Here is a 25,324-nt window from a genome sequence, read left to right on the forward strand (position 1 = left end):
GCACGATACCATCCAGACTCGGCAATAGTCTCGAGTAAGCATAAGCTCCATTAGGTCTCCATTACTACGGTATGGTGCCGCTGCATGATCGAATGCGCTAGTGCTGAACCGAAACGTGAAGCGACTCGAGAGTATCCACAGGCTGATGTGCCATAGGGTGGTCAGCGCATATCGCACGGTCTCAAAAGAACGCGGTATGTGTGCTAGCGGGCATGATGCCCATAGCACTAGTGGTGGCAGAGGACGAAGAGTGGCGAGCCGAACAACAGCTAGTTGAGTTTGCACCCCTCCCCGTCCAGGAGCTTGTGCCCTGCGCGGGTTCGGCCCTGCTGACGGTCTCTGTGCAAGCCGTATCGTACGCACGCCACTACGGACACGCGTACGGACATTGCGCAGCTTTTTCCCTCCGATCAGTCTAGTCTGGTTACTAGCCAAGACCCGAGCCTCCATGGGAGAGTGACAGGACCCCTTGATCCTAGCGATCTCCCTTGAAGCCCCTCTCCCCCGCTCGATACTCTTTGAAACCTTATGGAATCTAATGAAAAACCTTAAACCCCCAGCAGGATCCTTCGCTAGCATTCTTGGATGTCCTTTATTTCTGCCAAAACACCTCATATATCCTGAACTCTTCGAAGCTCCCTAAAACGCTTTGGAACGACTCGAATTTCCTCTGAAATCCCACTTAAACCCCCCTGAAGCTTTCCTGAAAGCCCCTAAAGCCCCCTGAGGCCCACTAAAACACTCGTGAAACGCCATTGATATTCTTCTGAAACTCATCTGAAAGCGCTCTTAAATCCTTCTGCATCACTTTAGAATCTCCTAGTCACTGACGCTCCTTAAACTCCCAGAAACTTTGAAATCCTTTCAAATAATAAACAGATTCTTTCCAGGTTTGAATCCATTTTGATACAAATTTCCTATATGCACTTCCGACGCATTACCTAAATTGAAGTTTTTGTACATTTTAGTATCATTACTTTTATTCAAACATAAATTATTTAACAATGTTTTGATTTGCAAAATTGTTTTGCAAACCTCTGATGTATGCACTCTATAGCGTAGTAAACATCAACAATGAATATTACGAGGGAAGAGCACTACTCCGCGTTTGTGCCTTAGCCCGTTGCTGCTCACTGATGATATTACACACATATATTAGTCTTCGATATTCTTACAAGCTGCCTTCCTCCGCTTCTTAGCTGGTCGGTTGCTATAGTATATACCTACCTACCTACTACTAAACATCCAATCCGCAAACCGCCAACGACACGCCGCCACTCTTCTCTGCCTGGCTCTGGCTATAGCGAAGATGACTGACTTCAAATCCCGCAGTTTTTCCTCAGTCTAGTTCCGATTTCGCTACGATTAAGACGCACTTGTAAACCAACTGAGACTTGGAATTGGCTTCGTCGCGGGTGTTCCGTGGAAAAGCGTTTTTTTTTTTTCTTGTGTTCGCGGGTGTGGACTTGGAATCCACACTTTGGCAGTACCTACGCATCGCGTGTCGCGCGTCGAGCCGTTCAAATCTTGATTGAGTGAAACGTTTAATGCTAAACGGTTGAAAAACTACCAGTCATACGGAGTGATTAACTGCCAAACTAACAAAGTCATCCGACCGACCGTTTTGGCGCGGAAATCCGAAATTTTCTGGACAGCCGCATACCGCGCTGCTGGATTATAGTAAGCAGCACTCCAGTAAATTATGATCCAATGCGTGGAGTAGATCGATCTTTGGTTTTGAGGAGTGTTTCACGGCAGCAACAGCACTATAGACAGACCATCAGGATGTGGAAATTAGCAGCATTTTTGCTGGTTGGAGGTGAGAGCGACGGGACACCGTCATAAATCAAACCGATAAAAATCCGTTAGTGGGTGGTAAGCCGCAAAGCTGACTACCACAGCTTCGGAGCTGCCAATTTTCGTAAATAAATTGACCAGCGCGGAAAATTGATTCGCGAAACACTACGATCATCGCCGAGACGCGACGCGGAGGTGCGGTGGTCGTCATCATCTGGATCTGGATTTGGATCGATGTTTTCCTGGCTAGGAAAATGGGAGAGGCGAAATGGGCGGGAAAATGTTTTCCTCACTTCTGGCGGATCTAATATTGCGTCATTGCGGTGTGTGAATTTGTAAGCAAAATGCTTCTCGGGGGGAATGTGTGTGTTTTTGGTAGGTATCTTCGCTTGCATCTGGATATTTGCGTATCTTCAATGTTGAGTGTTTGAACGGCAGTTTAGACGATGCAATGTTCAAATGTGTACGCAATTAAATATATTGTAAACTGTGATCAGTGAAATTGACATTTTGATTTACAGTGTATGGAGTATATTCACTGCATCAACAATGTTTTTGAGAATGTTACGAACCAAGCTCGAATAAATCTTTAGAATAATTTCAATCAAGGATTTGAACAAATTTTCGAATGGTTTTTTAAAGTTGGAACACTTACTGGAAAACACTTCAAACAAATCAATAGAAGCACTCCCAAAGATCTTATGTTGTCATTGAAAGCTTTAAAACTTCTTATGCACAAGGGTCACAAGGGTCATTGGTCCCTTAACGCTCAAGTTATGCCAGAACCACATAAACAGTTACACGTTTTTGTTGAGTGAGTTTTGAATTTATTTAAAAACAAATTTACGGTGCAATTTTCGTTTAACTGAACGGTGTTGCACGCGAAAAAAAATAAGTCAAAAAGGTTCACGTGGCTCACCAGTTTCCATAAGCTATTGTATATCTACGGCTGATCTTGAAACAACGAATAGTTGATATTTCTGTTAAAAACCCTAATTAATCTACCTAGCGGTGATGGCGCCTTTCTCGTGCCTTCGAAAACCCATTTCTACAAAACTCAAGTGACTTATTTATGAATATCGCACTTTCATACGTTTAACAGATATCCATTTCATGGTTCCATAAATCATATCGTTTTTTCTGGTTCTTGATATTTGTTTGAGCCTTAAACTTTTGAAAAAAAGCCGTGATCTTGATTTTTGAGCCGTCAATTTAGATTAAAGTCTGGCATCTTGGAAATTCTGGTCGCCATTTTTGGACTCTAGACTTCTTCCCCATAGGGAACGTCCACAAATTACGTCACGTAAAAATCGACCATTTTCAACCCCCCCCCCCCCTATGTCACACTTTTTGTATGGGACCTCTGAATTTTTTGTATGGGTTGTCACACTTTGCTGAACCCCCCCTCCCCCCTCAAGGCGTGACGTAATTTATGGACGTTCCCATACCAGATATGCCCATATTGAATGGTTTTAGAGCCCAAAACTCAATTAAACAGCCGCAATCATGAATTTTGAGACGCCATCTAGAGTATTCTGGTCGCCATTTTTGAACTCCGGTTGTCTTTCCCATACCAAATATACCCACATTGAATAGTTTTAGAGCCTAATTCTCCACCGCCATCTTGAATTTTGAACCACCGTCTTAAATATTGATTTTATGCCACAAAAGTTCAGCCTATTGAACGCAGTGGCTCAATTTCCCCAACAGGGGAGGAAAAAAAATATTGAGGCGCCATCTTAGATATTTTGGTCGTCATCTTGGACATTTTAATCGTAATTTTTGGACTCCAGACATCTTCCCAATACCAAATATACCCATATTGAATGGTTTTATAGCCTACAATTCCATAAAACAGCCACCATGTTGAATTTGGAGCCACCATCATGGATTGTCGATGGCCATCTTGGATATTCTAGTTGCCATTTTTGGAGTCTAGACTTCTTCCCTTGCTTCTTCCCCATACCAAATATACCCACATTGCATTAGGCCGAATGGTCATTAGGCCGAATGGTCATTAGGCCGAATGGTCATTAGGCCGAATGTTCATTAGGCCGAATGGTCATTAAGCCGAATGGTCATTAGGCCGAATGGTCATTAGGCCGAATGGTCATTAGGCCGAATGGTCATTAGGCCGAATGGTCATTAGGCCGAATGGTCATTAGGCCGAATGGTCATTAGGCCGAATGGTCATTAGGCCGAATGGTCATTAGGCCGAATGGTCATTAGGCCGAATGGTCATTAGGCCGAATGGTCATTAGGCCGAATGGTCATTAGGCCGAATGGTCATTAGGCCGAATGGTCATTAGGCCGAATGGTCATTAGGCAGAATGGTCATTGAATCTTCTTCTTGCCGTTACGTCCCCACTGAGACAAAGCCTGCTTCTCAGCTCCACTCGAAATAACTGAGAGCTTTCTCTGCAAATGACCTTTTTGCATGTGTGTACCGTGTGACAGGCACGAAGATACTTTATTGATGCTGAATCTACTGATATTTTACCCATGAATTTTTCCTTCTTTTAAATACAGGCTGTTCTTTCTAGTATCATTGCTAAAATATTTTTTTCGCTGAAACTGCTGATATTCAATTCATAAATTTTTCCTTCTTTAAAACATAGGTTATTCTTTATAGTTTCATTGTTAAACTAGTTTTTGGCAAAAATTGTTGGAAAATGTAAAAACAACGGCTAACTTTCAATTCGTCCTGATGACCATTCGGCCTAATGATCATTCGGCCTAATGACCATTCGGCCTAATGACCTTCGGCCGGCCCAGAAATGTAAGAAATTTAAATTGTATAACATTGAAAGTGAATTTAATATGAAATATATTTCAACTTAAAAGTTGTTCAGTCACACAACTCCTGGGCTCTGTCACTCGATCTCCCCTAATACTCCAACACATGCTAAGGGTAACAAAAATCGCTGCAGTTTGATGTGTCGCATGATGGGGTGTTGCATACAGCCAGTTATACCGGTGCTTGTTCGAATCACTGAAATCGACAACTCGTTTTTAGAGTGAACATATAGCCTTTCAGTACACTTCGGTGTACAGCAAAGGCAAAAAGGTAGAGCTTTTCATTTATCACAATTTACTTATTTTTAAGGCACTTCCCATTGATTTATTTTACGGAATATAGCTCGAATCGAACCGGAATTTTACCGCATTGTTTGCTATTAAAAATTGATTGCAATCGATCAAGGCGTTCCAGAGTTATGGCCATTTTAGTGATCCATACCACTTACCACCATCGGTGAACTAGCCAAATGGTTATATATAAAACTGAACCGAATTCTATTATGCGACTCATCAAATTTCGCCGTATTTTGTAAACTTCAGCATGGTTGCCGAATTTTATGCGGAAATCATCTATGAAAACAACAAAATCGCCCAAAAATTAAAGACGACGACCTACAGGGGATAGACAAAATGATCGGGACAGGCAAAATTTTCACTTTCCAAAAAATGTACAACTAGCTGTAACTTTTCGAAAAGTGCATCAAATATTCTCAAATTTTTACTGTAAGTTCTTCAACTAGTTTTGTATAAGTGAACAAAATTTGGAAAAGATCGGACAATTCTTCACGAAGTTATAAAGATTTTTGAAAAAGATAAAATTATCCGATTGCCAACTTTGAGCTGTTATATCTCCGGATTCAATGAACCGATTGCATTGGAATTTTGACCATTCATGACTTATATAATAAACTCTAGAAAACACTTTACTTAACTTGAAATTTTCAACAAGCGAAAAAGTTATAGCGATTTTATTTTTCTCATGATTTTTTAGTAAATTGGTCTATTTTTAATATGCATCCCATTACTTTTTCAATTTATTGGCGGCTATGTTGTTACTTTCCTTCAAAACGCATTTATATATATGTCAATTAGAGGGAAACTAAATAAACTATAATTTGCATCTTGAATTTTGAAACGATGTTGATGTTTTGGATAATTTGGTGTTTTATTAGAAAAATAATCTAATCGTTATAACTTTCTTCCGTGTTAAGAATATTAAGTTAAGTCAATGGTTTTTCATGGATCGTTATATAAGTCATAAATGGTCAAAATTTCATTGCATTCGGTTCATTGAATCCGGAGATATAACAGCTCAAAGTTGGCTATCGAATAATTTTTCCTTTTTCAGAAATCTTTATAACTTCGTGAAGAATTATCCGATCTTTTCCATGTCCAATGTCCACTGATACACAACTAGTTGAGGAACTTACAGTAAAAATTTGAGAATATTTGATGCACTTTTCGAAAAGTTACAGCTAATTGAACATTTCTTGAAAAGTGAAAATTTTGCCCGTCCCGATCATTTTGTCTATCCCCTGTAAAATATCAGTTGGCGGCCCACAACTAGAAAAGGCGGCTGTTTCAAGGAGTTTAAAGCTCTAAAACCATGCAATATGGGTATATTTGGTATGGAGATGTCCAGAGTCCACAAATGACAACCGGAATATACAAGATGGCTGCCCAAAATTCACGATGGCAGCTGTTTGAAGAAGTTTAAGGTTCTTAAAACATGCAATATAAGTATATTTGGCATACAGAAGATGTCCGGGGACCAAAAAGGGTGACAAGAATATACAAGATGGCGGCCAAAAATTCAAAATGGCTATTGTTTTAAGGAGTTTAAGACTCTTAAGGCATGCAATATGGGTATACTTGGTATGGTCCAAAGCTCAAAAATCAAGATGGTGGCTGTACTAAAGAGTTTTAGCCTCTAAAACCATGCAATTTGGGTATACTTGAGTACCGTATTACCCCGCTAATACGACACCGACTGTTGTCGAATAACCGGGGTAAACTTTTAAGGCTCAGATGAGAATCGCATATTATCCAAAACTGAAAAAGCACTTTTCTCCAGAATAACGAAAAATCGAACAAAACCAGCGTGTCCGATTGTCATAATTGACTAAATAAGCAATTGGACATTCTTGTTTTCTTCGTTTTGTGGACCATCTTGATAAAAAGTGCTTTTTTAGTTCTGGAACATTCATCATTCTCAATTGAGCCTTAATTCGACAAACTGGTCATCCTATACCATTATGCTCATTGAAATTTGGCAACTCTATTTTTGTTTTTGCTTTGATTTCCGGATTTATTTTGAAACATTATTTCAAAGATATCGCGGCGGTGCGAATAAAACGCTCGTTCTTTCTACGATTGTTGCCATCCTCAGTTCATTCCGGTTGGTCTCCAGGTGGTTTGGGTGTCGAATAGCACCAACTCAGAACTTCCGGAATTAGCGGCTACAAGAGGAGCTGCTGCCGGTGCGAGTATAAACGCTATATTAAACTGTTTTGATTTTACGGTGTACATCGCTGTGACATTTGAACACTTTTTAATTCGACATATGTCGAATAAGCGGGTTACGAATTAAAAAGTGTCGTATTAAAACGTGTCGAACCAGCGGGGTAAGACGGTACTTGGTAAGAGTAAAACGCCTGAACTTCCGTAATTCTGCAAAGTGACGTAAGCGCCATTCAAAATTTCGATATTTTCTGGTATATTATATATAATATCTGGGATAAAAATAACACTGCGGTATTCCTGCTGTATTAGAATGCAAGATCTAGGTGTTATCTATCATCTATGGAAAGAAACTTAGAGAATAAGTAAGTGTTTAATGCATAATAACCAAAAAATTGGCCAAAACTATCAATGTCGCTTACGTCACTTTGCAGAATTGCGGCAGTGAAGTACAAAAATGATGACAAAAAGATGGCTACTCAAAATGCAAGATGGCGGCAATGGTTGAATGCTGGTCAATTGCTGCTTTAGTTCTCGAACTTCACGTTCTAAGTCAGCTCTAGACTTGTCGCCGCTGCGGGGTGGCGATACCTCCATTGAATAAATTAGTGGTCCAACTTGCTGTGTTGCGAGAAAAATGACGGTGCGCGAACCCTACCTCATGTAGACGGAGTGCAAGAAATAGTAGGGGTGGGGGTGGTGGAGCCGGGACCGAATTTTTAGGATTTTGGACAGCGCGAGGTATCAGAATTCCCCCACGAGGCAATATTAACTGCAACAGGCTCTTTAGGAACATCAGGATGAGCTGCAGTGCCTTGAAATGTCCCGCCACACGGAAGTCCAGCAGATGCATCCCTGGGGCCAGCTTCGGTGGTTGGTGTGGTGCCAGTGGGGACTTGATGCATCCCGGATCCGGTTGCCATGGCCATATAGTGGTTCTCGACCCACTTTTGAACGCCACTGAGTTTACTCCGAGTGCTGGAAAGACTTTTCCGACTCCTACCTTCTTTTGATCTCTCCTTCTCCTGCAGTACCTCGTACTACCTATTCAAATATTGCTTGGCTATATCCAACTTTTCCTGCATGATCCTCTTGCTCCTCTCTTTTTCTTCCTCCTCCTGTGCCTTCTTCAGCAGAGCGCATTCCTCCTCCGCATGCTGCATCAATAACTTCTCGTTGAGCACCTTTTTCTCCTGCAATCGAAGAAGTTCATGTGGATTCCCGACCGGATGGTAGGATGCACTTTGCGCATGTAAAACTTCGTTCTTTGACATTCTCGTCAACCTTCGCGCAGGTGGAGTGGCACCACTGCTCGCACAGGTTGTACCGCATATCCATTAATCGGGTCGGTCGAACAAGGGACAACATCCAGTCGCCGAACTGTCCTTTTCCGCCAGCGTCGGATGACGCTGTGTATTCGGGTTGAGGTTGATTTATCAGATCCCGACATTCCAGTCTTCTTAATGCGCCTAGTACTTTGTGAGGTTAGAAACCTTAAGAGCCAGTTCGCGAGAGCCGCAACCCCTTCTTGTATCGATGTGCTCCGATTGAGCTGAAAATTTCAGGGTATGGTTTTCCATATAAAAGATGATATCTGGCCGATTTTCAGATTTTTCCGTTAGGGGGAAGTGGGGTAAAATAGCCCTCAAAGATTTCATGTCTAAAAAGAGGTAAAATCACTAAAATCGCAATAACTTCCGCAAAAGTTAACGGATTCAGCTGAAATTTTGGATGGACACTCTACTCCTATGGCACTTCCATTTAAGCCAAGCGTTTGATATTCTTTGACATTTAATTTGAAGAAATAGGTTATTTTCATAATTTTTTTGACGATTTTCAGGGCGCCTGTTTTCGTACCAACAGAACTAGGATGAAAAACTGAGTACTACGTTTTGAAGGATTACCCAAGAGCTTTTATTTGATATGTGACCCAGATGCGCCAACTTAAAAACTTTCGAAAAAAAAAATGTTTTTTCTCGGGTGTGCATTTTACCCCATATTTGTAGCTATCTCAAGAAGTGTTGTCGCAAATTATGACAACGTTATTTAACTTTCAAGGATTTTTCTTCAATATTAATTCAACAGAAAAATTATGACTAAGAAATGCAATTATTAGATTTTTTCATTTGGGGAAGTAGGGTAAAACGGACTAACTCAACCTCCTTTCGAAATAACGTTGCTACGATGTTCTCTGATCGGTCTTTAATTTTCAGAGCTCTTCATTCTATTCAAGAATAGATGCTTTACCACATATTTTTTTTCTTGAGAGGATAACGGGGTAAAACAATTCTCAGAAAAAAATGTTGAAAATAAACAAAATTTCAAAACCTACAAATGCTTTGGTAAAACTTGGCGAAATTTCATGAAATAAGAAAAAAATCTTAATTTATATTGCTTATTCAAATGAGCAAGTCTGGACGTTGAGAAATGTCACAGATTAGCACGTGGTGTGTGATTCACCGGATTCTCTCTCGATTTTTCTTTTGGCATGTATCTCCGGCTCAATTTTCTCTTATTTTTTTCTCATGAAAGTTGTTGCAGTGCACAGTGGTCCACGACAAAGATTTAAGAGGAAAGATGCATTTAGCGCCTTCAAATGATTTTTTGGACAAATATGTTCTTCTACGAAGTCGTTCCCAAAAATCAGGCCCTCTTTTCAATGTACATCAAAATTAGGGTGGTCCATATTTTCGAAGAAATTGGGAACCAAACTTTTTTATTTGCAAGAATAACTGTATACATTCTTCAGAAAAGTTGTAGATCTATCAATTTTGGGCAAGTTTCCTGAAGACTTTTTTTTATGTAGCTTTGAAATTGACCGATCTAGAGATGTTTTTCTGAATAAGCTTAGGGTGGTTCAAGAAAAACCAGTTTTCTCGCGTTAACTTTTTCAGTTTCGATTTTTAATCAAAGTTGCCCAAGAAACACTTGTAGAGCATTTGAAAACGCGTCGTTTCATGCGCTGAAATGGTCCTTATCTCTTTTGGTTCAAAAGTTACAGGTGTTTTTCCTAAAAAATATTTTTTTAAAGGTGATATGACCGATTGGTGTGTGAAAAATGCTGGAAAAGTGCCTATTTTTTTCTAGAAAACCATCAATATATTTTGAACGGAATGACGAAGCAACATTCCCAACGCACGAAAATATGCGTTATTTTTGAGTTCTTGAATTGTTCTTAGACAACTTTGACGTGAAATTTGAAACAAAAAAGATAAAGATAAAGGGTGACTCTAGAAATCGTTTTATTGCTTTACCGTCTTTGTTTAAAATTTCTCGTTTAAGTCGCGTAAGAACCACTTTTACAGTTTCCAAAAAAAGCGCATTTTCGTTCGCTGAGAATGTTGCTACGTCATTCCGTTCAAAAGTTATTGATGATTATCTAGAAAAAATAGGCACTTTTCAAGTATTTTTTACTTAAGTTACAAAAAAACACCCCTCTAATTTTTTGATGTGTTTTATAACAACGTTTCTTTTTTTGAATGCGGGCAAAGATAATTTTTATGATTGCCCCAACCCGTCATAACACCTTTTCAAAAAACTATGCTCTACAAGTGTTTCTTGGGTGGCTTTGATGAAAAATCGAAACTGAAACAGTTAACGCCAGAAAACCGATTTTTCTTGAACCACCCTAAGCTTGTTCAGAAAAATATCTCTAGATCGGTCAATTTTAAAGCTACAAAAAAAAGTCTTCAGGAAACTTGCTCAAAATTGATAGATCTACAACTTTTCTGAAGAATGTATACAGTTATTCTTGCAAATAAAAAAGTTTGGTTCCCAATTTCTTCGAAAATATGGACCACCCTAATTTTGATGTACATTGAAAAGAGGGCCTGATTTTTGGGAACGACTTCGTAGAAGACCATATTTGTCCAAAAAATCATTTGAAGGCGCTGAATGCATCTTTCCTCGTAAATCTTTGTCGTGGACCATTGTGCACTGCTGCAACTTTCACAAGAAAAAAAAAAGAAAATTGAGCCGGAGATGCATGTCAAAAGAAAAATCGAGAAAGAATCCGGCGAATCACACACCACGTGCTAATTTGTGACATTTCTCGACGTCAAAATGTTGTCAGACTTGCTCATTTGAATAAGCAATAAAAATTAAGAAATTTTTTCTTATTTCATGAAATTTCGACAAGTTGTACCAAAGCATTTGTAGGTTTTGACATTTTGATTATTTTCAACATTTTTTTCTGAGAATTGTTTTACCTCGTTATCCTCTCAAGAAAAAAAATGTGATAAAGCATCTATCCACTTATCCGCGAGCGGAAATGGCGGCGGCGGGCATATCCAACCGGTTCGGATTTTGACGTTTCGTGGGGGAATGTCAAAACAATTTCATTCACCTCCTCACCCCTTCACCCACCGTTTGGTGGCGCCAACCGATTGCGATCCCCAAGAAACGTCAAAATTCGAATCGGTTACACTAGTTTACAGCATTTTTGAACTCGGTAAGCTGATGATCATTTTTGGTGTAGAATCATGCCCTGAGTTCGAAAACGCGAAGGAAAAAAATTACAGTAGAGAGGAAATTTTTTCGACTTTCCATACAAGGTTGATGATTTGAAATCGATTTTTGTTCTATTTTTAAGCAACGTCGCTCACTTCACACATCTCATTCTCCGTAATCAATGCTACGATTGAGCTGATTTTTTTACTGTAACTCGCCTACATATGATATGTCAAATAAACGTTCAGAAAGAATTTTTAGATTGTTTTTTTCTTATTGAAAAAAATACATTTCTTCATATATTTTTGGAAATTTGGCTAAAATTTAAGGAGATCGTCCCTTAAACTCGCCAATATCTTGAATTTCATCAATCTGACGCAAAACCTGCATTCAGATGATCTAATGGTGTTGTATTCAGCTTTTAATTTATAAAAAAAGATTTGAAATTGGTTGAACAAAACGCAAGATATTTGAATTTTAGTAAATTCAATATTTTTAAAAGTTGTAAAACTCGATATTGAGCTAAAACTCAAAAAGTGCTCTACTTAAAAATTTTTGAAGCACGGTTTCGAAATCAGTACTAAATTGTGCTTCAAAAATTCTGGTCGTTGACAGAAGTTCACGACTTTCGTTTTATTTTGTAAACTAGTGTTATTTGTGCCCGCCGCCGCCATTACCGCTTGCGGATAAGTGGATTCTTGAATAGAATAAAGAACTCTGAAAATTAAAGACCGATCAGAGAACATCGTAGCAACGTTATTTCGAAAGGAGGTTGAGTTAGTCCGTTTTACCCTACTTTCCCCAAATGAAAAAATCTAATAATTGTATTTCTTAGTCATAATTTTTCTGTTGAATTAATATTGAAGAAAAACCCTTGAAAGTTAAATAACGTTGTAATAATTTGCGACAACACTTCTTGAGATAGCTTAAAATATGGGGTAAAATGCAAACCCGAGAAAAAAAAAAATTTTTTTTCGAAAGTTTTTAAGTTGGCGCATCTGGGTCACATATCAAATGAAAGCTCTTGGGTAATCCTTCAAAACGTAGTACTCAGTTTTTTATCCTAGTTCTGTTGGTACGAAAACAGGCGCCCTGAAAATCGCCAACAAAATTATGAAAATAACCTATTTCTTCAAATTAAATATCAAAGAATATCCAACGCTTGGCTTAAATGGAAGTGCCATAGGAGTAGAGTGTCCATCCAAAATTTCAGCTGAATCCGTTAACTTTTGCGGAAGTTATTGCGATTTTAGTGATTTTACCTATTTTTAGACATGAAATCTTTGAGGGCTATTTTACCCCACTTCCCCCAAGGGGGAGGACAGCCCGATCTGGTATCAAAATTAATAAAATATCAAAAATATTAATCCTAATATTAAAAAAATCATCAGATATGCCTTGCTTTTACGCATTGTTTATAACTGACACAAAGTTAACCACCCGCATAACAAATTACAATTTGCCTTAATCTCCACACAATAAATATCTTGTATGTGTTAATGTTAATATACCACACACAGTTGTTTTCATGTTCAACAATATGAAGGTCTGTGCATTCGACTGTATTCAATGGTTTAATTAACCCATAGCAAGTGGTAACAATGTATTATATTGTGCAGTTATTGTTAAGTTATATGAGGATGAATATTTGCGAGAAATGGTTGAAAAATAGAACCACAGTTTGTCAAATGGTTTACATTCATATTGGCACAACACACTGACACATGTGCATTCAACTACATTTTACTAATGTTGCACAATATGACAAACAGTTTCGTACATTAGTATTTGTGATCGATTGAAACTTGACCAGAGGATCTACTCAACTACTTGCAGCTTGACATTTTGCAATAAAAAAAAGAAAAAAAAAAGTAATTTGTTTGGTCGCTGGTGTTTAAATGCAGTTTCGGAAAATCCGTTCCGGGATACATCTGAAACGGCAGATTTTATGCATTTCGGTGAGTATTCTACTAAGGGTTCAATGCCTGGCCACAGGTTTGGCGTCAGAAAGTGAGTTTTTTAAACAAACCATCGATCTTTTCTCTTCGCAGTTGTGCACGGATTTTACCCAGAGCTCGACCCAGAGGCATTCCCCGACAGATCCAGCCCAGTAACTCCCAATACCGATGACCTGCGGCAGCTTTAACCTCAGCATTGTTGAAAACCTCCGGTAGAACTAAAGGAGAAGAAGAGCGATGTCGTTTAGCAAAATGTTCATGTGAGTTGCAATCGATACCAGCGGATGGTGATCCGCACTGACGAATACGCATTGTTTTTGTGTTGTAGACATGGTTCCGATTCTCGTCGCTCAACGGCCGGCAGGGAAAAGTGAACAAAATGTGGCTCACTGCCGGCATTCGTTGGAGCCGCAACAATTGGTGGAGGAATTGCATCTAGTAGGATGGGAGTGGCTGCTGGGCATGAGTCTTGGAATAGATGGTAAATAGTTGATGAATAAAAAATCTACAGAAAAGAAAACACAACCGCCTTTTTATTTCTAAGCGGTTGAAATGCAGCAGAACCATATGTCATAGGCTTAAAATACCATGAAATACCATTAATCAATAATATCACATACAGTGCTCGTTTTCTCCCAGATTTATTGTGGAACTGTTGTCCAACCATTTGCTATGCAGTGAATGGTCTGAAAAACTGGATAATATATTGACCGTATCCTTTACTGTATTGCGAAAAATTTGTTCGAGAAAACGAGCGATTTTTTATGGTAACCTATCTTAACCGCCTATTCAACAAACTGTAATTTGGCGGATTACCATTTGTCAAACTGGCAAATCTGTACATAGAATAGTTGTCTTACTGTTATCTTGGACAGCCTGAGGAATGGTTACATGACAATTGCTAATAGTCATCCACAGTATGAGAAACGTTGCATTTACAGTTTGTGATTATGTGGGCAGCGTTTTAAAAGTAGAGTTGTGAAACTACACCCGGAGCTGTTCAAGAGTGACTGAACACCCCGTGGTTGTTTTCTAGAAATAGCCGAGTCACCTAATCGTCTGACTCAATAACCAAAAACGAACCGATCTCGGCCTCTTAATAGCTCTCTAATGCATTTTCCCAACTTGTACTTTTAGTCAGGAAACCACAAGTTAATAGTAGCTAAGAATCCTCAGTTTCCCTATCCCCTGGATATGCTTGCGCTAGCAGATAATATACATGATATTCGACCGGCAAGTTAGAATGCAACCTGAACAGCCGAGCACAAATTTTCTTCGATTCACATATTCTCACACTCTGCATTCGGTTCATCAGCAGGATTTAAGGAAGGCTATGCTGGTATACTGCAAGATAACAAAAGTTTGAGAGCCGGATGTTGTAGGTACATATCAAAGAGACGTCGTTCTATTTCCGAAAGTAAAGTCATACCCACCATTATCCCTAATTTCTTTATTTGCTACATCAGACTTGTGCAGGGATAATAAAAAATATGCTCGTAAGACATGGACTGAACCTCCAAACTTCTCACGATTGAACATCGTTATTAAATACATTCTGGAATCGCTATTCAAAAGTAATCTGGTAACAGAACAGGTAGCAAGGTTCCAACACCAAAAATGTCAATTAGCAATGACTCAGAGATCCCGTCTCGCATTAAACAACCATTGAACAGAACTTGGCTATTTGTCCTGAAAATAATTAAAATGATTAAATGCATCAATAGAAAATAAATACACTCCTGCAATAAACCTTGCATTCGGTCCGTGTGCTTCTGTTGACAGATGTATGTTGATGGGAAAATCTCTTTAGTAATCTGAGCTGCTTCGATGATATTAAAAATATCAAAAATATTAACCTGATATTAAAACTATATCATTGAGCTGACCTCCCCCTTGACTTCCCCCTAACGGAAAAATCTGAAAATCGGCCAGATATCATCTTTTATATGGAAAACCATACCCTGAAAATTTCAGTTCAATCGGAGCACATCGATTCCACTTCCTTTGGAAAGGGGGTCGCGGTTCTCGCGAACTGGCTCTTAAAGTTTGTTGCGGTTGATGCGACAATGGTAAAATGTTCGAGACTCCTTTTTAGCTCATTTTTCCTTTAGAGAATCAGTAGGCCGGCTCCAGAGGCACGTTCTCCTCCACTTGGGAAATTTGTGCCATTTTAGCTTGTCTGTGTTGTACAATGTTTTATTATTTTATTTAGAAATGTGTATTTATTTAGATGTTCTAACGAATTCAATAATAAATTCAGAACAAAGGTTCAATCAACTATTAAACTTAGTAAGTGTTTCAGAAATTAGGGAAATTTAATCAAAAATCCGAGTTTGTGTTACCTACTTCGCTACTCGTATTGTATTGTTTCATCTTCGTTGACAGCTACATAGATCTCAGATACCCCAGATACAGAAGGTTGGTCCAACTATCGATTTATTCCAATTAATTTGAAAGACAGTCAACACTTCTGATATTGTAGATGAATGATCTATATACTGAAACCCATTTAAGAGATGTTCAAAAATTGAGTTTCTGCCAGCTTTTCTCAACATTAGAACATTGTGCAACATTGCACTTTTTAGCCTGACTAGTTTCTACAATTAACCATGTTCTGCCATTATCTGCCAAAGCTAATTTATTTTCACCTAATCGTGCCCTACTTTAAAATTAATGAACTGATAAAGACTGCAAGTTATACTCCCGAAACTTGTTCTATAGGTTAAACGGTAGAGATCCGTCGAAACTAGCCTGGTATTTGCTGATGGAGGACTCCTCCAAAGGACTCAGTCTGTTGAACAAGACACGCGACAGTATTTTGTACGCCGAATGTTATACCTCTCTTGCACTTACCTCTCTTGCACTTTCTAGTTTGCACCAGCTGGTGAACAATACTTCATCATCTCATATGTTAATAAGAATCTTGTGATTTGATTTATTTAGTTCGCTTCCTCGATTAATAGGTTCGACCGGAATCTCGTCCTTCCTAGCAGCCGTGCTGTTACCTCATAAAAAGATAATCTACTACTTGTACTACTTGATTTATAAGCAATATTTTGCTTTTTGTGGAAAGCGATTGACATTACATTATTTTCAATATCACATTCAATCGCAAATTCCTTGCTCAGTTTACGCCTAAGTCTTGGCCCCAGTAAATCGTGATCAAGACCACATCAAACCCACTATCTAAAATACGCGGGCAACCGATATTCCAGAACCTATAACTCGGTTCGATTGCTTTTTTATTTCAAGATCAAAATTCTCGCATTGATCTAGAGCGCACAGCGCGCGTGTAGGTTCAGAATTTGGCAACGGTTTCCCGGTAGGTTCGATCGCGATCAACTACACCAGTGTTTGCCAAGCCAGCTCGAGATGCGCGTAGGACGCTCTCCTCTTTACTCGATAGTCATACTCGATCATGTGTATACATCAAAACTCTGTGACGAAAAGGGCGCGGGTCGATTCTGTACACTGTATGGTAGCACCGCGTCTATCGTCTTTGCGGAGGTATGTAACTACACGTACACGCTTGGCAGCTTGGCACCCAACGTCGTCGGTCGACGTTGATCGCTTTACTACACTCTTGGAAGCCGTTTGCTTCAAGTTCAAGTTCAGCCAGCGCGCACACACGGGCTAATTCAGGCGAACATTTGTTTACCAATTGCTTGATTGGATTGTTTTTATTTGCTTGAATGTTACGAGTGCCTTTCGTATTAATACAGCTACAGTAATGGTCACATTATTTAATAATGTTTATTACTCTTCAGTACAGAGATTTTCATTTGGGCGCTGATTCATCTCTGGTAATAGTCCCATTAGAAAACAAACACTAAGAAAGTTATCAATATAAATTTCTAATTGTTTCTGATTCTCCAAAACAGTACCAAAGTATTAAACTGCATAAAAGGCAAATTTTGTTACAAACCTTCGGACCAATACTGCATGTTTATACCAGCATATCAGATCAGCCTGATGGAATACTATGGAGTAGGTGAAGAAATGGAGTTCCCTTCTGGACAAGATCAAGTACTTTCGGAGGCGGTGGAGGCGTCTATACAAAGTATATACATAACACACCATACTCGTATCACCCATTGCCTTGAGTGGGTGCACTTTCGTTTTCTGACCCGAGTGTTTGGATATTAATGACCGACCGGGGATGGAGCATCAAGCTAATCTCTAAGGCTGAATCTCTAAACTAATGCCAGATGCTTCAGAAGCCGGTTGACGCGGTTCTAGCACTGACTGGCGCGAGGGGAAATGGATTCCATTCCTCTAGCATTATGATGGATCATGGGATTGATATTCATTACTGGCTTGACTTTAATTGACGACGGTGATGGTGACTTATATGACTAACCACAAATGACGACGGTAGAGAATCTGCGGTGCCAATGCGGATGCTCCGTCAATCATTCAATTAAAACGGTTCATCGGAACGATTATCGCTTATTAAGAAGTGAGTTAAATACGACAATAAATAGACTGTAAAGTAAGGCATACGTTGACTATTACTTTTATTTGTCGTCAATGCAAGTAATGCTACAATTACAAATTATGTATGAAAAAGAATATGTAAAATAACATACCAAAAATTTAAACTTAAATCGATGTTATGCTGAAGCTAACTAACCAATTAACCATTTCGATCAAACTAAGGCCTGAGTGTACGTACAAGCCATCTCCATTCTACTCGGTCCATGGCTGTGCGTCTCCAGAGGCGTACTCTACGAAGGATCCGTAAATCGTATTCCATTTGATCGACCCACCTACCTCGCTGCGCACCACACCTTCTGTACCGATAGGATTTCTCTCCAGATTTTCGCGGTGTGAACGTTGGTTGGTTCTCTCAGCAGCTGATGCAATTCATGGTTCATTCGCCTCCTCCCATTCCCGTCTTCCATCTGCACTCCGCCGTGGATGGTACGCAACACCTTCCGTTCGCAAATTCCAAGAGAGCGTTGGTCCTCTGCACACACGGTCCATGCTTCGTGCCCATAGAGGACTAGACCGGTAGTCAGCGTTTTCTAGATAGTCAATTTCGTGTGACGGCGAACTTTGTTCGATCGTAGAGTTCTGCAGTGTACAAAGTTAGCTCGATTTCCGGCTATAATACGCCTCTGAGTTTCTCTGCTGGTGTCGTTGACGGCGGTATTGTGTTAGTCGGGGTCCGAGGCGTAGTGACTACACGTTTGCTTCATAAGCAGATGGTGATGGGTTCGATCCCAGCCCCGGCACTTTCGTCAGTTGCTCTTTCCCCCCTGAGAGCAGCTGACACTGACACTGGGCACCGGTATGACCTACGAAGCCGACTTCGAACCCCTGGACCACCTCTTGTACCGCATCTGAACTAGCCATTCTCCAAGTCCACGCGCCACCTCCTCTGTAGCTCCCAGACGATATGGGTGATAGCCGTTGAAACGGCGTTCCAGCTAACCTCATCCCCACACATCCTCTGGACCAAATTGTCCGGAGTTGTGTCCTCCCCACATGTGGCAAGCATGCGGTCACACATTGTGCGAAAACGCGGGCACACGAACAAAACGTTCTCCACCGTTTCCTCTAAACCATAGTTTCCCAAACTGTGGGTCGCGACCCCCCAGGGGGGTCGCCAGCCTTCATCCAGGGGGTCGCGAGGGACAGTAAAATATTTTACTGTAACATACAACAAATGAGGGAATTTCTATGGTGGGTCGCGAAAAGTACGTCTGCTAGCAAAGGGGGGTCGCGCACCCGAAAAGTTTGGGAACCTATGCTCTAAACCATTGCACACTGGGCATTCGGGAGAATCCGCATGCCCGAAACGGTGTAAATACTGTCGGAAGCAACCATGACCTGTAAGGACCTGTGTCAGGTGGAATGTAACTTCCCCATGACGCCTATTAATCCAACTATCTACCCTCGGTATCAACCTATGGTTCTACCTTCCTTTGGTGGAACTGTTCCACGCGCGCTGACATTTGACCATAGAGGCCTTCCTGGCAGTCCTGCGTATGCCTCTTGTGCCGCTCATTTCGAAGCACTCCATGTCCTCACTGATAAGAATGCTGATAGGCACCATACTAATAATGACGCAGTGAGCGTCGTGTGACACGGTACGGTACGCGCTCGCAACCATCAGGCACATAAGCCTGTAAATACTTTCCAGCTTCCGTCGGTAGCATTCAGTACTTAGCGCGGTGCCCTACGCCGGGCCGCCATACTTTAGTATGGACGTAACAAAACTAGCCAGAAGCTTGCGCTTACTGGCGTACACCGCAGAGCTATTGGACATCATCCGGGACAGTGCCGCAATAGCTGTGGAGGCTCTTTTACAGGCATAATCGACGTGGCTACCGAAGGTAAGCTTATCGTCGATCATCACGCCCAAGTGTTTGACGGAGCGCTTTGACCAGGATAGTGCACTCTCCTACACTGATCTCCGTCTGCTGCTCCGACTTCCAGTTATTAACAACCGTCACCTCTGTCTTGTGGTGAGACAGCCTCCACAACCTTGATCGAGTGGTCGGTAGTCAACCTCACCTCCTCGATCGTTTCACCGTAGACTTCGAGCGTAATGTCGTCTGCAAATCCGACAATCTCCACTCCCACTGGGTACTCTAACCTCAACACCTCGTCGTAATGACATTCCATAACACTGGACCCAGGACTCCTGAGGTTATGTGAAAGGACTTCTGACCCACCTCCGTGTCGTAAACTAGTACGCGATTCTGAAAGTAGCTTCCGAGAATCTTGTACAAGTACTCCGGTATCCCCAGACGCAAGAGCGCATCGGCAATAGCAGCCCAACTGGCGATATTAAATGCATTCCTTACATCCAGAGTCACTACCCCGCAGAAGCGAATTCCCCTCCTCTTAGGCTCAAGTGCTTTCTCGGCGGTTTTTGTAACCGACAAGATAGCGTCTACGGTGGACCTCCCCTTCCGGAACCCGTACTGGTTGCTCGAAAGACCATTTTCGCCCTCGGTGAACCTCAACATTCTATTGAGGATGATCTTTTCGAGCACCTCCCCCGCCGTGTCAATCAAGCATATTGGTCTATATGCCGACGGGTCTCCGGGTGGTTTCCCCGCCTTTGGCAATAGTAGCAGGCTTTGCCTCTTCCAAGTTTTTGGGAAAACTCCCACGTCCAGGCATTTCTGCATAGCAGACCTGAACATCTCGGGAGCCTCTGCAATAGCAACTTTAAAGGGCAGGTTCGGAACTCCGTCCGGACCTGGGGCCTTACCTACGCTTAGGGACTTAGCTATCCCGCAAGTTCCACATCGGTGACCCTCTCCTCGTCGCCAGCCCAGTCCCCGGCTGTCCTACGAAAGAAGGCCAAGGACTAGGATCATGACGCGGAAAAAGTCCTCCAAGGATCCTCTCCAACATCTATGGAGATTGCTCTGTAGGAGCCATCACACCTCTCGTCTTGGCCATAACGATCCTGTAGGCGTCACCCTACGGGTTCGTATTGGCACTCTGACAGAGACCCTCAAAGCAGGCGTTTTTGCTTGCTCTTATCTCGGTCTTAAGCGCGGCTTTTGCAGCAGCGAACACCACCCGCCGTTCGTTTCGCTCTTCTTCTGATCGTGCTCGCTGCATCCGCCGCCTAGCCCGTAGGCAGGCGCGGTGCAGGTCCGCAATCGCGTAGGTCCACCAGTAAGCCGGTGGCCTCCCATTTCTAGGGTGGACTCGCCTAGGCATGGTCGCATCACACGCACGTGAGAGCACCGCTACCAGCTCGTCGCCGTCTAAACCGATTAAGTTTCGCTCACGGCGGAGCGCCTCCCTAAATACCCCTTCATCGAAGTATGATGTCTTCCACCTGCGAGGGCTTGGCCTTGGCCTAGCCACCTCTTCGTCTATCCGCTGTCTGCTGTTGTTGTAGTCGATACTGTAGCGAACCGCCAGGTGGTCGCTGTGAATGTAGCCATCATCCACTCTCCAGTTCGAACTACTTGTTAAGCCAGGACTATTGTGGATTTACCGGCTACTTGTATTCTACCGGTTACTTAAGTAGCCGTTACAAAGTAGCCGTTTTCATATAAAAATCAACTTGATTGTCAAAAAATGAATGTCGCTGAGTAGCTAGTCCCAACGAGGAATAGCGCATACAATAAAAATGTTTAAAATTATTTTAAAGTAACTCTTTTTATAAAACGGCTACTTTGGAGGCCATACTGAAGCGACCGGTAGAATACAAGTAGCCGGTAAATCCACAATACAAAAGGTCACGTCAATAATTGACTCCGCTCCGTTTCGACTATAGGTACTCCTGGTACCGACATTAGCCAAGTCGACATCTAAGAAGGCCAGTGTTTCTAGCAGGATCTGACCACGCTGATTCGTGAAACGGCTTCCCCATTCCACGGCCCAGGCATTAGAGTCATCCGCTATTACCAGCGGCCTTCGCCCTGTTAGCACGGTCGTTAAGCGGTCCAGCATTTGCGTGAACCGCTCGATCAGCCATCGCGGAGGCGCATAACAGCTACAGAAGAAGACCCCGTTTACTTTGGCGACCACGAAGCCCTCATAGGTAGTAGACACCAACTCCTGGACGGGGTATTTACCCGTCGTCCATATCGCCGCCATTTTTCTGGTTCCATCTGCGACCCACTTACCGTTGCCGGCTGGTACTCGGTATGGGTCCGATATGATGGCGATATCCGTCTCCCACTCAGAAACCGCCTGACAAAGCAGTTGCTGAGCCCCATCACAGTGGTTCAGGTTCAGCTGCGTTACCTGCACTGTGATTTGTTGTTCACTGCGGCTTTCTGAAAGGCCGGGCACCTTGGACCACCCATCCGATGTCTGTTGTTCGAGGATTTCCCGCTACAGATCATGCAGATGGGCGGACTCGTGCAACTTTGGGCCTTATGACCTTCAGCGCCGCATCGCCTGCACAGTTTGCGCCTGTCGGGGCCTTTGCAGTCTCACGACTTGTGTCCTGGTTCCAGACACTTGAAGCAAACCTCTGGTGGAACGTGGAAAGTCAGGTGTCATACACACCAGCCCACCTTTATGCTCCCTACTTTAACGGACTGCAGCAAGGAACTCGACAAAACGTGGAACGTTACAAACAGAGGCGGATGCAACAGATCCGCCTCTTTCGAGGGAAAAAAGCGCCAGCTGAAAGAAGCGGAGTGCGATGAATTGGAACTGCTGCGCCGTTCTCACGGAAGTTCTACGAGAAGCACAACGCATCCCGTGACGGCTTCGTGCCGCGAGTCGAAATATGAAATATGCAGGGATAAGGAAGGAGGCCTCTCATATTGTAGTAACAACGCCTCTAATATTATAGTAACATGTTTCTGAACTGAGTTATAGACAAATCACTTTCCATCTATCCTTGCCTAAAATCATGGTTTTTGGATGATTTGATCATTCCACAGATAGGTATGAAAAGAAAAGTCGTGAAAAATGCAATAATTTCAATTTCGGTTTTGTGTAATTTGCTCGTCAATCGCGATAATAAAAAAAACAACCCTTCAGTTATCGCCCGTTATGGATCTGATGCAAATGCAAACGTTTACTTCGAAAAGGAAGTTTTCCATAACTCAACTGATCGAACTGACCTAGTCGGCACCGGCACTCCCGGTTTAAGCAAACAAAAGCCGTGTTCATTGCATCTTTACTAACTTCGGATCAAACAATTTTACGGCGGCAGCTATTCAGGCGTCGTCGCCCGGCGCGCCCTACTGACCTCATTTTGCATTCCTTCTAGTTCGCCTGAAATCTCTGCCATCATCTTCCATATGACCGACTGATAACCAATAACCGACGGAATCAGACAGCAAAAACCACCGAACAAAGGTTTGTTTGAGCTCTGCGTTGAATCAGTAAAAAAAATTGTTCCCGTTGAAAGTTAGGAATATCTAAACATTCTAGGAAAAACGGCGAAAACAAACAAAACGTGTTGTCTTCACGCCACGACGCCGCCATCGATGCAACCAAATACGCACGAGGGAAGAAGTTATGTAGGCTGCCGCCGCGCCGATTCCATCGCATCGCATCGTCCATTAGCGATCCCCGATTTATTTATACAGTGCGAGGAAGTGTCGACCGAAAACATCTGGCTTAGAGCGTTGCGGCCGGAAATGACCTTGAAAATCGACACCAAGCACGTATGGTGGGCTAGCATATTGCAACCAGGCACGGGCCGGATGGTTGGGATGGGATGGCGGTGGCCGATTGATTGGATTTATGAACGACGCATGGTATGCATAGGCGTAAAAAGATGGAATTATAAGCGTTATAGAACCTTGAAGGATCGTATTTCGTAAATTAATCAAACCAATTCTACTAACTTGACTTTATGAGAGTAATGGTTAGAAAATGATGGTTAACGCGAACTGTGTTGGCACCCATGGCATACCTGTAGGAATAACATAGAACTCTGAACACTGAGAACTTCAATGACAGGGAAGTCCAACGCCCTCAAAGTGGCGAATAAAAACGACCTACAGCTCACTGATTTTGCCACCTTCAAGAATATGACTATTCAAAGCATACTTCCAGTTCCAGCATAATATGCTCCCATTGGGTTATGTGGAATTTACTTACTTTCAGTTCTGGGCACCCATGGTGGTGCAGAGGGCTGAATTGAAGTATCTCCATCCATGGCGATTGCCCGTAATCGCCTTGACCTGTGACCAGGACCAGATCAAATTTTTACCTACCTCCTTTATTTCTGCGTTACCATGAGCCTCTGGGTCTGCCTCTTCTGCCATGTCCTGCTAAGTTCCAATCTTTTTAGTTTTTTTTTTATATTTGTGAATTTTAATTTAATGCTAATTCTTCACACAAAGTTCCAATTTAATGCTTGCTTCCAGATCGTTGCCACCCCTGCGTATCCACTTTCGCTCTCGATCCAATTAAGGTATGCGCACAGCAAAATCTAGCCAAAGAAAATCAAGCAGTAATAATGCATTTTAACTTATTCTCAAACCAGAAGCATTTCATCATAAAAAAGCATTAATTTACTTTAAATCAACATCAAGACATTGTTGATTGGACTCATTATATCCGTCATCTCAAGCTTTGTGCTTGAGTCCTTGCGTAAAGTTTTGCACAGTACCTTCGATCGCTTGCCAAGAAATTTTTACCACCTTTGTGTCAAAATCAATCTTATTTTTCGATGAAAGCAGCCTTTCTTGACATTTTTTGAAGGTTCCAATTCACGGTTACTCAATATTGTTTAATTGGGTTGAGTTTTGAGGTGTATGAAATTTTACAATTTTAGAAAAAATGCAGTACAATTTCCACATAGTTTTCTGCATACAAACGCAAGGATTCTCCGCCATAAGCAGGGCACAAAAATCAATCCAAATCAATACACAATATATAAGCTTTTAAAAAAGGGATGCCAGCCATTTTTACCGACATTTCCCGTAGTGAAAAAGATGAATTGTTGTACATGTATTTTTGATAGTTCGGTTTTTCAAACCACAAATTTATATTGTTGACAAAACTATGCATTTCTTGCTAAACTTTGATTATTTCTTGGTCTTAAGTTAATCTGCAACCTTTCCACGTTGTAATGATGTATAGAACCGAACACTTGAAAGCTAACTTAAGTCTGCGGGGATGGTCGTTTTAATGTACATTGTCAGATTTTCAGCACGTTTGTGCAAAAACTTTTCGAGGACTTGTGGTTCCCTTGACTATATTTTAAACACAATGTGAAAATATCTTAAGAAGTAAATATTTTTCGATTCCTTACACAATAAGCTTTCATTTGAGCCATAGGTTGCCACGATTTGTTGAAAATTGTAAAAAATCTATCCAAAATGCGGTGGCTAGATTTTGCTGTGTGCATACCTTAATAAGTATAAGACCACCGAGCACGAATTATGAAGACCTGTATTCGTCGAGTG

The 25,324-nt window shown here is 41.6% G+C and overlaps 1 protein-coding gene and 2 long non-coding RNA genes across 3 annotated transcripts in view; 2 read left to right on the plus strand and 1 right to left on the minus strand.

The window, feature by feature from the left end:
- Positions 1–1,766: 1,766 nt before the first annotated feature.
- LOC109622284 (xaa-Pro aminopeptidase ApepP) overlaps positions 1,767–25,324 on the plus strand; it is a gene marked incomplete at its 5' end in the record, with an annotated part of 39,290 nt that continues 15,732 nt past the window's right edge. Inside the window, 1 exon segment of the mRNA XM_029867092.2 lies at positions 1,767–1,819. Within this exon segment, the coding sequence (XP_029722952.2) occupies positions 1,786–1,819 (34 nt within the window).
- LOC134285464 (uncharacterized) lies at positions 2,176–20,001 on the minus strand. Its single transcript, XR_009996392.1, has 2 exons — positions 15,214–20,001; positions 2,176–15,152 (listed from the first exon to the last, which is right to left on the minus strand). It is a non-coding gene; the product is annotated as an uncharacterized LOC134285464 (long non-coding RNA).
- Positions 13,231–13,951, plus strand: LOC134285463 (uncharacterized). The gene is made up of 3 exons (XR_009996391.1): positions 13,231–13,463; positions 13,557–13,723; positions 13,792–13,951. It is a non-coding gene; the product is annotated as an uncharacterized LOC134285463 (long non-coding RNA).

This window comes from Aedes albopictus, chromosome 1, assembly GCF_035046485.1.
Source record: "Aedes albopictus strain Foshan chromosome 1, AalbF5, whole genome shotgun sequence".
Taxonomy (NCBI): domain Eukaryota; kingdom Metazoa; phylum Arthropoda; class Insecta; order Diptera; family Culicidae; genus Aedes; species Aedes albopictus.